At 36.9% G+C, this 13,707-nt stretch overlaps 1 protein-coding gene across 4 annotated transcripts; it reads right to left on the minus strand.

Moving 5' to 3' along the window:
- Positions 1-1,603: 1,603 nt before the first annotated feature.
- On the minus strand, positions 1,604-11,449 carry LOC140767140 (sphingoid long-chain bases kinase 1-like). 4 transcript variants are annotated; one of them, XM_073106948.1, is made up of 10 exons: positions 11,089-11,447; positions 8,355-8,910; positions 7,883-8,254; positions 5,991-6,084; positions 5,866-5,903; positions 4,422-4,568; positions 3,807-3,906; positions 2,655-3,619; positions 2,097-2,247; positions 1,604-2,016 (listed from the first exon to the last, which is right to left on the minus strand). In XM_073106948.1, exons 2-9 carry the CDS (start codon positions 8,778-8,780, stop codon positions 2,098-2,100), a joined length of 2,292 nt encoding a protein of 763 aa, XP_072963049.1. In that variant the 5' UTR covers positions 8,781-8,910; positions 11,089-11,447; the 3' UTR covers positions 1,604-2,016; position 2,097. The 4 variants fall into 4 exon arrangements, with proteins under 4 accessions (XP_072963049.1, XP_072963048.1, XP_072963051.1 ...); XM_073106947.1 differs by adding an exon at positions 10,795-10,972 and having other exon boundaries at positions 1,605-2,247; XM_073106950.1 differs by lacking the exon at positions 1,604-2,016 and having other exon boundaries at positions 2,693-3,619; positions 11,089-11,449.
- Between the last annotated feature and the right edge of the window lie 2,258 nt (positions 11,450-13,707).

Below are 13,707 nucleotides of genomic sequence, written 5' to 3' on the forward strand. Positions count from 1 at the left end.
AAAAAAAAGTAGTTCGGTGATTAGGAGTTATAAAGTTTAATTCCTTCATAAACATTAGGTTTAATATTTTATATTTTATTTGAAGCAAATCTATTCCACCTTAATTTCTTTCCAAGTTTAAAAGAAAAATTCTTTCCAAGTGACTACTACTCATGCATCCCATCACTGACAGATGGCAGTGGTGGCATTTCCACTTCCTAACTACCATCATCCGAAGTTCCGACTCTGGACTACTCCGCCCTTTGCTATTCAAGCAAATCCATTAACAATGATGAGAGATTCGCACTCCTCAATTAATGATAAGATGCCCCATATCTCCACTAGTAAGTAAACTTATAATAAATGCCATGGACTCTTACCATATACAAAAACCAGTAACTTAGCAAAGAATACAGTGAAGAGAGAAAGCTTCGATCAAGGTGCATTCCGATATGGGCGATAGAGTAGTAATCGTATCCGTGGGAGTGACAACTCTTCTCATGCTCATGGTGGTATCTAGTAAGTAGAATAAATTTTCTTCCTTCAAATGATATTTATTGGTGGTAATTCTCACTTGGTTTGGATATTGGCTGGAATAAGGGTCGGATTGGGTGGACTATCCGTCGGGTATACGATGCTGCAGCGATATCCCGGTTGATATGTGCGATCCAGAGAAGCCGGACGCGAATAAAGCTTGCAGAGATGTGTGTCACTATGGTGGGTGTAGGAAAGGAGGGCAATGCGAGTATTTGGGGTTGGGAGAGGAGAGAGGTTGCCACTGCAACTGCTAAGTTTTTAATTTATCGGCGGATAACATGAGCTTTGCCTTCTTAATAATCTAATAGAATAAAAGAGTCGTTTCTCCGGTTTATTCGTGTATGATGGTAGTTTGCCTTTCTTTTCAAGAAAATGGTGAAAACTTTTACTGTCAAAGAATGCTAATTTTCTTTTCTTTTCTTTTTTAATATAATATGAATTGGTAAGGTAATCGCTAAACTTCTCCGATATATGTAAAGTTGATGACTGAGCTAATCATCTAAAGAAATGAGTCATAATAGACAGAGAGGCATACAATGTTCTACTATATAAGTGTGGGCAGACAATACATACAAGCGCCGTTTAGTATATACGTTCTTGTTTGTTTGGTTGGCCCTAGGATGTTTCCACGGGACATATCTGCAGCCGGATATGCCGTAGACTTAATTTGTTGAGTCGGCTGCTAATTATCATCACCGATTCTTTCTGCTCTATGACATATACCAATGTTCTGTTTTCTTTTTTTTTTTTAAAAAAAAATCAAGTCTATAGACACAGCATTCATTAAAGAGACTATTCCAAACTAATATCAGTCCATTCCGTAACAAATATACTGACATGACACTGGAATATGAAGCGAAGCCCATGGATTGTTATGTCAGTGGGTTTAGGTTACGCACGGGCAAACACGCAGCCTTGATACATTGGGAGTTTCATAACGAGTAGTTATACACGTACACAGACCCACCTACATATCAAACGCCTTTTAATAATTCACGGATGCATACAACTACACATGGACACAAACGTATTAGGCCTTACAGCATACTAGATAGAATGCACACCAGGTATAGCAATATATTTCTTATTCCATTATAAAGCATGCAGCATCCCAAACAATATGTAAATGAACGATAAGGAATTTTAAATCATCAAAGCATGCTATAGATATGTATTTTCAAGCCACCACCTGGATTTTCCACACTCTTGACATTTTGTGATCTTAAATTTGGACGACTATTGAATTTTGTGATCCAACTGCCAAAGTTCAAGTGGCTACTACAAGTGTACACTAAGAAATCAACTCGGAGTTATACCAACGAAGAACCGCAAAACCCTGCAGCAAAAAATAGCAAGCTGCCATTCACAGCAAGTGTGGTACAACAATGGTGAAAGAGATCATCACTCATTTTCTCTCCAAGCAGTCAAATACACAGTCCTCAGAACAAGGTTGGTCTGACTGAATTGCTCAAGAGTACAGATGTTTTTTTGTACGTCCCACTGCTACATCTATGTTTCAGTCAGTTGTTTGAAGTGAAAAACAGAAGACATGCCTTTGAAAAGTAGAAGATTTACAGCACCTTATAAACGATCTTTGACAGGCCGCCCAATTAGTCTACACTGCTCGGGTAACAAAGAACAGAGGACTTGTCCCTTAACACGAAGAAATTCACCATCAATACCACACCCGTGATGAGTGTTTGGGCCTGCCCTAATCTTCACTGACTTCACCTGCCATAGCAACATGTGAAGGGAGTCATTTGACGCAACTCTTGACAGTTTCAAGTTGTGCGAAAGGAAACGAAGAATAGAATAATCATGCAAACTAGATATTACACTCATTGGTGCACTCGCCAGTTAAAGGAATAATTAAATGACTAAATGAAATCTGTAAGGTTATAGAGAAAGAACTAAACAATGAGAGAGCGTCAATCTGGATGCATAATTAGGATTTAGGACTCAACTCTCATCATAAGTTTGCCACGGAAATGTGTAAATGTGGGACACTACAATTGAGGTGAATGTGGATTGCGGTCTTCTCACCATATTAAGAGATGAAAGCTGGTATGCAAGTGGTAGATGAAACCATGAAACGATCTGGCATAGATAATTCACACTGAATGACATAAAACTCATACCTTAACATATTCCACAAAGGGCAGAGAAAGATGCCTACCAAACTGCAGCAGGACCAAAAATCTCAGCAATTTCACTCTCCCACTTCCACCAATCAATAGCAAATCCAGACTATTATCATCATGTTCAGCCATTGGCGCCACAACCTGAGAGCTCAAACTTTGCACAGTCTTGCATGAGTGGTTGCAAACCAATATACCAAGGAAGCGTCCCTTCCTAACTACCCACTTCTCATCTAAGCTCGGCACAAGTTCCCTCTTTATCCCAAGTTCTATTTCATTTTGTGGCCGTGTCAGCTCAATTGGATTTTCACTTTCCCAAGTAGGATCCATATCCCATTTTGGCTCAGTATCCCACCTTGGTCCAGAATCCCAGAATGGTCCAGGATCTGACACTGTTGAAGAAATGTCTTCTTTTTCATGGGATGATGTGGCTGCCCAAGAAGACCTGGAATCATTTGCAGCAGACAAGCCAGCCCATGCTTTGTCTGTCCTTGACTTTGATCTGGTCCTTGGCCAGTTAGGGTTTGATGAAAGGTGAGGTTGGGGGTGGAGTACTTCTTCTGGTTCTGATATTATATTGCTTCTTCCCAAGGACAGACGCTTTGATTTTGGATCAAGTCCTCGTACATACTCAGATGGCTCATTGCTTGCCAGTGTGCTACCTGTTGTATCCAACTCTTCCACTGACATTCTTCTGGGAGACATAATTGAATCAATATTGGATAAACTAGAAGCTCGGGGAATGCTTTCTTCTCTCGACCTCTGCGTTAAGTCAGTGTAGTCTGGTAATTCTGCTTTTTCCTTCTCTTCTAAGCCCTTCTTCTCAGCACCTGCGACATCCTTCAATATGGGAAGATATTCCAACTCAAAACTGTACTTTGGCAAGCACAGAAATCTCAGGAAACCAGCCATAAAGTACCGAAGAGGACCAAAATGCTTCTGATATTTTTCTGAAAGTTCCAGAACTGCAACAAAAGAAATGTCAATACATGTAAATCAATAACTTAAAATGTGCAGCACTCCTGTCAGAACATCATAAGAATCATTGTACTTGCAGTTGCAGACGCAGAAAAGTATTTCATGATTCAGACGAGTGCAAGCAGACCACTCAAAATCACATACAGCAGAAACACCAATGACAATGAAAGTTACCATCACTAAGAAAACCAAAGTATGAAACTGTTGTGCCAAAATGAATAATCTCAGTCTGGATCCATCGAACGGCTAAAACATCTGTTGCTGTAAACCCTCCCTGTGACCACAAATAAAAGTAGATAGTGTAACAGATAATGGTAACAAAGTCTGATGAATGGACAAAATGCTAAACTTGAATAGACTAAACAACTGTCATGGCAAAACAAATAAATCAGATCACAGATGGGAACAGAAAAAAGGAACAGATACAATTTGAAAGAGGCCAAATAAGAGATTTATCACAAAACGAAACACAAAGATGATGTCAGTCAAAGAATAGAATAATAAAGCCAATGAGTTCTTGAATGTGTCCAAAAAGTCCTAATTCCCATCAGATAATATTTGTCAAAGAAGACCTGTCCAACCAGATAACGAAAGATATCACGTCACCCTATTCCTGATGATAAAGACATGTTCATCACTGATAATAGGTTCTCCGGTACTTATAATTAGGAAGGCAGGAAGACATTCAGAAAGGACAGGAAGCAAGAAGTTGATAAAAAAAAAAAACTTGGGTTCTAGCAGTTACATCGACTAATAATGAATGAGATTGTCATATAAGATAGTAATTACCCTCACAATAGCCATTGCAGCAGAAACAGGATCTCTAACACCCAGGACAGTCCAGACAAGTGAATTGTCAGAACCAGCTGGAATTATCCCAATTGGAATGGAAATAGCTTCCTTCTGATCATCTCTACTGAGAAGACCATTAAGTACCTGCAAAATCATAAGCATCTATCACATCACAAGATATAGTCGACAAATAATAGGTCACATTTCCTCGTTGATAGAAGACCTGAAGGAACGGTCCATGTGCTATGTTATGAGACGAGAATCAAATTTAACAAAATCATTACTAATTAGAGTCATAAACAGCAAAGGAAAAACATTTCCCAAAGACAATGTGGATAACACATGGGAATACTAATAGTGGTGAACAATATCAAAGAACACTGTATGCTTCAAGTACATGCGAATTTCTGAAGGGAACTTTAAGCCTAACAAAATTGCCCAAAGTGCTATCAGAAAATTTTGTTTCTTTAAAGCATATAAACATAAATGATCAATCAGTGTAATAAAATAGCACAGAGTATTCTCGCAATGTTCCATAACAGAAGCAAGTGTCAAAACTTTTAATCATCATCATCATCATAAGATGGACCTTTTTGCCTCCACTGATGGGCTCGGGCTGAGGCCCCAAAAGTTGTCCAACCTAAGAGGTCAATTGATCACCCTCTATGGATGCTCTGCTATATAGATCATCAGCAATCCTTCTTCCCTCCCTAGCAATCAATCTAGAATTAATATACAACATCATGGAAATCAAGACGGGTCTCTGTCAAGTTTGCAACATTGAACTGAATATTACTTGCATCAGAATATGTTGTGTGATTGATTATATTTGCGGCAAGCAATTCAAAAGTGCACAATTTTTTTATCTAGGACTCGTCATTTGGTGCTCAAGTATGCATAGTTGTCAGTTTGGAGTAATCATTTGGCAAAGTAGTGCAGAGGATCATCTAATCATGGCTTAACCTGATAATTATTTCAAACCATAGAACTAAATGGAGTATGTAATGAACAGTAGAGATAAAACAACCAACATAATAATGTCCTAATTTTTCAGCCTTTTCTTCTGGAATCCATTAAAATGAGTCCTGCATTATCACTTAACCCACTGAACTCTGAATCAGTAAGAAAAAGCCTTAGAAAAGTCCACCTGGCCCCACACAAAAACTATCAGTAGAAGTGTAGAACTATATAGGTCATTGTGAAGAAGAATAGATGCATTCAACTTGTAAATCTCTTCCTCAATGCTGTTTTTGTTTAAACCAAGAATTATCTACTTTCCTTATTTTATAAGAGATCTACAAGCTTTCTTGCAACTCTGTCAAGTAAATTACAGCAGGAACATATGATACAACGACAATCAAACTTTCAGTCCAAGAAGTCGGTTAAGCAGGAACATATAATAAATTGAAGAAAACAGAACAGGAAGGAACAACGAGCTTACCTCATTTATAATTCCATCACCTCCAACGCATACAATTCCTACAAAAATATGTAGAGAACTATGTAAAGCTACCAAATCACAACTTCAGAATGTTCAAGACAAGGGAAAATTAACTAGCAATCTACCATCAGGGCATGTGCTGTAATCAACTGTTGATGCAATAGTTTTTGCATGACCTGCAGATGTAGTATTAACTACTTCCATCTTAAAACCTGCAAGCTGTCCGAGTTTATAAAATGTTTATAAACAACCTCAAAAGATAACAGATATAATGAATAATACATCACTGGAGCAGCATGCTAATGGCAATCTATAAAGTTTTATCCAACCAAAATAGTTAAACATGTAAACACAAAAATTACAGGTTCCTTGAACGAAAAGTCACAGGACTGGACTTGTGTAACAAATAGGAATAACTAATAAAGGCACAACTACCATCTAGCAAAGAAATTGATGCACGACTTTCAAAAATACAGCTAGAACATCCAAATGTCCAACCTCCATACTCTTCTGCACAGCTTCTTTGTTGATGTAATGAAGTAATGAACATCAACCAACTAATTCCAAACAGTCATATAAGATTCCCAATAAAACTATATAAATAAACAGTGTATGAAAATTTTATGCGATGAAATTCTTGCGCAATATGCTAGTGCATAAACTTTTGCCTTTGAGATGACCGGTTGAGATATAGATTGCTAAGGCATAATGAGAATAAAAAGTAGTATAAAGCACTCAAATTTTGTTATATTGTCACTTTCCAAGTTCAGTTTGCATCAACTTTTACTGAGATACAAAGTTCTACTTTTCATCTGGTATCTTAGCTGGTTTGTCTGGCTTTTGATTTTGGGATGAGATATTCTTTTCTAACATGACAATGATTTACTTCAATCTTCCTGTTAGTTTGAACTCAGATATCATTGAACCAAAATTCTGCCCCAAAAATATTTAGTGTAGCATATTAGGTTAAGAAGAGAAGAAATAAGCTATTTCTGTTTAGATCATCACACTAGTCCTGCAGTAGCAGGCAATTAACATATTAGAGTTGGGATCAATGAATTGCCGACTTGAGCCTCTGTTCACTTCAATTTTTTTTTCTTATTCTGAAATACAACTCCTTATTCAAGAATAACAGCTAAACATTATAATAACTATATTCTCAAATACAAACACTATTCATCAAAATTATATCTTATACCATACACTAAGATATTTACTAATTTACCCGTGATATCTATCCCATTAACCTACTTTATATTAAATCAAAGGGTATTCATGGTAATTATATGAAAAATAATATTATTTTCCTTTTTTTTATTTTATATCACATCAAAGGTAATTATTATACTCTTATTATAAAATACATGTAAACATAAGAATAATTATTCTTAGAATAAAGATTTTAATTTGGAAATAATAAGGAGGAATATTTATTCTAGAATTGATTTTATTCATAAAGTAAACGAGGCCTGAGAGAATAACCAAATTAACTTTCCGCTGCATACACCATTGCAGAAACAACCATTGATCATTTTGAATAAAATCAAGTGAGTCAATTTCCAACCAGATTGCCAGATTCAAGTTTCTTAATCCACCTACATGGCTACATAATCACTCATTTTAAATCCTGAACATTAGAACAACCTATAGCATCATGCTCAACATCCATACTATAATTCTGCGAAAAAAATTAGACCTTATCCTCAATGCATGAGGATTAGAAACCTTTCAATTTTCGGCATAAATTGCTTCGAAATCCTACATACCGTTCCCATAATAGGTGTATTATTGTTTGCATAATTCTCATGCTTGAGTAAAATTAATTTTCTGATGATATTAAATTTTAATGTGGAATAACATAAAGCATGCATCCATTAATAAAAGTGAAACAAGACTTTTCGTCATCTGGATGACAAATTGATATAGCAACAAGGATAAGAAACTAAAGTAACTTCTTAACATCCTACCAAATTTGAGTTGAAGAGAAGGACAATTAGATTTACTAGATTGGAGGTACCTTAAAAATGGGTTCAACTTTGCTGTGGAAGACTTTACTGGATCGGCCATGCCCAGATCGAGGATTCAATATGACAAGTATCTTCGGTGGAGTTTTACATTTGATATGTGATAGATCAAAGGGAGGTTCACTTGCTATGATATCAGAAGTTTGCTTTTCACTAGACATCAGAGGGTGAGGTAAGAAATTTATAAAGCATTGCTGATCCGCAAAGCCACTGACCCACATAAGGGCTTCTTGTGAAGTAGAAGCCAAGAAATGGAAGTCGTTTCGAATTCTTTGGGGCTTTCTGAAACAAAGAAGTCCACATGACCTCTTCCTAACAGGGTATGCATGCACAGTGAATTGTTGGAGGGCAGAACTGTATGATACCTGCCAGATAGTTTAGAACAGGATTATAGGGCCTCAGTTAGACTCTTACTGTAAAAACAGATTCAGCTAAATTTTTGACTTTAATACTCAAATAACTTACAGATATGACATCGTCAAGGCTCAGCATATGACAACCCCATATCAGATTTTTGCTTGTGAGTCTTGCATCAAAACTGTCCTTGTTACCAGATCCTGACCCAGATTGCTCATCTGAACTAGTAGTAATTATTCTTTTCTTATCATAAACTAGCTTCCCAGAGAAAACATCATAGCCTAATAAATCAGACTTCTCATCTCCTATATCAATTTTGTGCTCTGTTGCCCTCAATTCCAAGTCTTTACTGGTAACGTCGGCAACATTCTGGTCCAGTGATTTTCCCTTGCTTCTTTTCTCTGGAAGTACAGTAGGAGAAGAATGCTGCCCTGTTGATGTTTGAGAATGTCTGCTACTTGTAAGATGAACAGATTGTTGGAAGAATCCTGTTGGTGAAGTTACATTCTGATTATGATGATCAGACTTCTGCATCTCTTTCTTTAAGTACAAGCTCAGGACATGAGTACAAAACAACAAATACAATACAGAGGTATTGGTAGCTTATAGCTACAAGGGGCATCACTCCACAGCTCACGATGAAATGCCTGCATACTAGTGAAACCTGCCATACATAATAATAGTGTACTATGATGTCAGTCCACGGAATAGCTACACACTTTGAGTTCAGACAGAATTATGGCTCCTTCCAGTGAATAAGGACATAAAGGCCTCAGAAAATTAGAAAGGATTGAGATTATAGAGGAAGCCATATCCCTAAGGTGATAAGATTATGAATAACTTTTAGACATTAAAACCATAATGAAAGATGTTAGCATATTTTTTCTTATAGGTGAATTGCCCCATCCAATAACATCAACAGACTCCTAAGCTAGACTTGCCGCACACATGTTGATCTACTCTAATTGGGCCTTATTGCTTTCTGATGGATATGTTCTCATCAGGCCTTATAGCAATATGAGGGATGCCAGAGAAATAAGAAAGTTCAGAAACCATCTTCAGAGTTAATTCTGAATAAAAGTGTCAGGGAAGCGTACAATTTTATGGGTATAGGAATTTTTTGATTCTTAGATGCAGAAATGGTGGACAGTTAAATTACAATGCCTCTGGAGTTGCAGAACTTGTATGGTAAATGTTTACAAAGTTTTCAAAGCAACACCACAGAAATTAATGAATGTATGTATGGGAAAATAGCTTTCAGCTTAAGTGCTTGTAAGTAAACATGGTTAATTCAGCACCACAGTCAGCAACTTTAATATCAGAAAAATCATAAGAAATTTGCAAAACAGGACTACAAGATAAGGAAGATGATTTATTAAATTCAACGATGTAGATGTGGATATCCAGACTAACTTCCAACACCAAGTATAGTACAACAAAAACCCTAAGAAGATTTATAAATTGTATGTTCCTTTGAACTCTTTGTCAGCAAAGAGAAAAGCTAATGCTGCTCTTAAAAGTCTAGACATAATTTATACTACCACCAGGGGGTATTCTGCACCTAAACCAAGCGTTCAATGAGGGTATTGCTGGGCAAATCAGATAACCAGAATAATCTAAATCTTGAGTGTATATTTATGCAATTCAGATATTACTATATCCCTTAAACTTTTAAGACCATAAATTTACTATAATTTTTGACATCATTAATGCTGCTTCTTATTAGTCTAAATCCTAAAATAAGGTCATGTGCATCCTTTCAGATACAGCCCTAACTTAAAATAATTCACTTCGATCATTCTGGATTCTTATTAGAGTATGTGTAACAATTGATTATACTTCATGTTGGCACTAAAATATCTTCCTATTAGTCAATCCTGAGAAGATTAAGAGTCCCTTTGATATTGCTTTTCATCTACATTAACCTTAATACATTAAATTGTTGTCTCGTCCTCTCTCAAATAAATTGGGAGAATCACCTTCTCACGGTAGCGGACACCAGGGCAAGGCTGAGCCCTTGCCTTTTGAGTTTCTTTCCGTCTTAGATTAAAGTCATCACCTAAGCCATGTAGAAGAACTTCAGTAAACACGAGGGATATAAATTAAGGCAGGGCAGTTGACTTACTATCAGAAGCAGGAACAGGTTGTAGTTTATTCCTATATCCTTCTTGGCTTTCCAGAGAACTAATAACAGATCTAATAAACATCTTGATATAATAATCATCCGTTTTTTTCTAACTAATTTAATCCTATCTCCCAAAAACTAGATGGTCTACATCCAACAAATCTAGAATAAAGTAACACTAGCTTCTTTAACTCACAGAACATCATCCAAGAAAGCTAATGATGAAAACCGCATGTCGAATAGTAGCTGTCAAAGAAAGATTAAAAAAAAACTCCTCCAGAAAAGCAAAAGTCTAAATCTAACAACCTCTTTTAATCTCCTTCTACCTACCATCACCTATCAAGAAGAATCTCTACCAACTACTGAAAATTTTAAAACAAGATATAGAAAGTTTAGGATGCAGCTTCGATTCTAAGAATATACTTTTCTATTCAAGTCAGGCGACCAATAAGCGTGCACCTCTGAACGCTAAATGAATTAAAGATACGAATATTCTTCTTGTAAGTAAATGCAATAATTCTCGATCAAATCAAGATCGTCCAGCTCATCTCTTCCATCTTCGCTTCGCAGTTTGACATCTATGAGCTGAAATAAAGTGAAACTAAAGAAATACGAAACACAAACAATCAGAAACCGAATTCAAACGAAAACGAGCCCAAAAGAACACTAAGATCGAGAGCATTTGCCGCAACGCCTATCGAAACGTCAAAGGCGCACCTGTGACTGAGCTCCCATTCGCCGGAAACGATCGCCAGAGATCGATCCGACGCGGAATCGAGAATAAACTCTGCCACTCCAAAGCCCGCCGAATTCGAGAACGACAAATCGAGTATAAGAGAAGGGAACAGCGAATAGTAGCTGGAATCGCCTCTCTTGCAACACTCCCGAAGCAAGAAGACGAACCCTAGGACCGGGACAAAGGAGAACAAACCAGTCGAGAAAGAAACAGCGGATAGAGGAAGCTCGATAAAAATATTTATCCACTATTTATATCCGCAGCCTATCCGACACGAACCAGCGCCTCGAGGTCGATTCCGTCTTTTTTTCTCGTCTCCCAGTCTTCTCCTCCCTTTCCTCTAACTCTTAAAAACGAAAATATTATTATTTTTTAAATAATAATCTCTCTCTTCTCTTTAGAACTATTACAATGGGTTAGTCCCTAATCCTGTGTACCGCGGAGCAATTTATCTCTGGTAGGGAACGGATCCGGTCACTCGCCAGGTGGGTGGTTTTGCACGCCAAAATAGAAGTAAAGTATTTTGAGAATTGTTCTTCAAAATAAACTTAAAACTTAGTCAGGAAAGAGAAACTCACAAAATGCAAAATAATGATGTGTCACTTTCTTTCGGTATTTGTGTCATTAAAATTGGTTTACGGTAGTTGTGGAGCTCTGGGGGTATACAGATTTCTTTTCTCTATCAAGGAAGAGTTAATAGGTTGGGTTGCCTGTTTCGGACGAGGAGACAGTATTTAATTGATGTGGACTACTCGAGCTTGTTTGAGATGAGGAGACGATTCTTTTTCTAAGGGGTCATTATGTCCGTCAATTTATAAAATTCATCTAAATTGTTTTTATGTTATATATAATTTTAATTTTATTTAAAATGAATAAGATCTCATCTATAGAATTTTCACTCATGCACCATCAAATATTTATTATATATTAGTTATGCATATTCGACAGTTAAAATCATCGAATATATACAATTAATGTCATCTAAAAAGTAGCAAATATGAAACAATTGCTAGTGATGCATTTTTTTAATTTGCGTCATTGTTTAATGTATATATATGTCTATGGGTTTCCATAATTATTGTAACAGTGACTTGGAGTTGAGCCATACCCAATCCAAGCCCACTTACCTTCTGTGTAACCAAGCCCAAGCCAATTTAAGTGTACCATTAAATTAGCGCCAATATATATATATATATATATATATATATATATATATATATATTAGGCATATTTGATAATTTAACCATATGGAATCGCTCTACATAGGTTGGTTAGAATTAAACTCTAGATTTAACCGACTGCTTCATGTCACAGACTCAGTCCTTTGCTCTACCCATGGGATGGTTGCACGAACCTATGGGTGACCAGACTCAAGTATTGGGAGTCTTACGTGGATGAGCCAAAGTAAAATAATATTATATATGGTCTTGGGCCAGGCCTGGTTTATATAGGCCCAGAACAAATAGAAACTAAAACTCGCAGGCTTTGAAGAAGTTTGGCCGTGGCCTCGAGTACCCAGTTCCTCTTCTCTTTTATTCCAACCAGTTATTACCAAGTTACTACAATCACAATGCCAAGAGAAGTTGGGTTCTTGTACAAATCAATGCCAAGGCAACAACAATCGGTAGAATAACAAAATAATGCCTGCCTTTGGCATTTTCAGGGACCTTGTCATAAAGAAGAGGATTAATTCCTCGCTGTCCATGGTCCATTCTGCGTTTGTACTTCATAGGTTTTCTTTTTAAAAAAATTTATCATTCTCTTCTTTACCTGCAAGTAATCAATCCCATATTTAATGTCATGCATTCTCCAAAGAACAACTCTGTCTATCCTCCCAAGCACGCAAGCAGCAAGAAGAAAGTACTCTCCAGTACTTAGACAAGTTAACAACCATACAATCGAGAAAAAAGAAAAGCAAAGGTAGTAATTCCAGTTACAGTGGACCCATCTGCCACCATCCATCCACTATTTAAGGATGGATGGATTCGATTCCACCGCTTATTAGCTGGATCGGGTCTCATGTATATATGCCCGTTTGGCAGATGACTTTGATCATCGATCTCGCATTAATGCGCCGTGCGCTGCTTCGCAAACACATCGTTTTCGCTGCCATTTTCTTGTCTCTTCCATGTCGATCGACCTGCGCTGCATGCGGTGGAGGTTGTCCGCGGACTTTTCACTCCTAAACGGAGGAGATTAATCTGAGAAGCTGTCAATTATCTAAATCAATGTGGAGACGGGAAGAAAGGGAATGCATGCATGCATGGACCACACTCCCTTGGAGTTAATTACTTGGCCGTCTTTGCTTTTTTCATCTCTTGCTTTAGGTTGATGGATGACTGATGTTCTTATATATCCTTTGTGGTTACTTAGCCGGATGAAAACTAATTAAGTAAAGAATAATATCAAGAAGTCAAAAGGAAAAAAAAAACAAAAAAAGTTACGTTTCACGTCCCATGTTTTTCGACTTTATTCTTAAAACATAACCACGGTGTTAAAGAAGTTGGAATAATACTCTTCCTTTGAAATGAAATAAGCCTTTCAAAATAAATATAATGGTCATTTCCCTAGCTTTATATGTTAAGCTCTCTGTAAGACTA

The sequence above is a fragment of the Typha angustifolia genome, chromosome 9 (genome assembly GCF_048772165.1).
Source record: "Typha angustifolia cultivar Huaian chromosome 9, ASM4877216v1, whole genome shotgun sequence".
In the NCBI taxonomy this organism is placed as follows: domain Eukaryota; kingdom Viridiplantae; phylum Streptophyta; class Magnoliopsida; order Poales; family Typhaceae; genus Typha; species Typha angustifolia.

Bases quoted from the DNA above. Each gene is read 5' to 3' on its own strand.
- LOC140767140 (XM_073106948.1), bottom strand. From the start codon at position 8,780: ATGCAGAAGTCTGATCATCATAATCAGAATGTAACTTCACCAACAGGA. The intron at 8,255-8,354 runs GTAAGTTATTTG...ACTATCTGGCAG, and splicing joins GCCTTGACGATGTCATATCT to GTATCATACAGTTCTGCCCT. The intron at 3,907-4,421 runs GTAATTACTATC...TTGTGGTCACAG, and splicing joins CTGCAATGGCTATTGTGAGG to GGAGGGTTTACAGCAACAGA.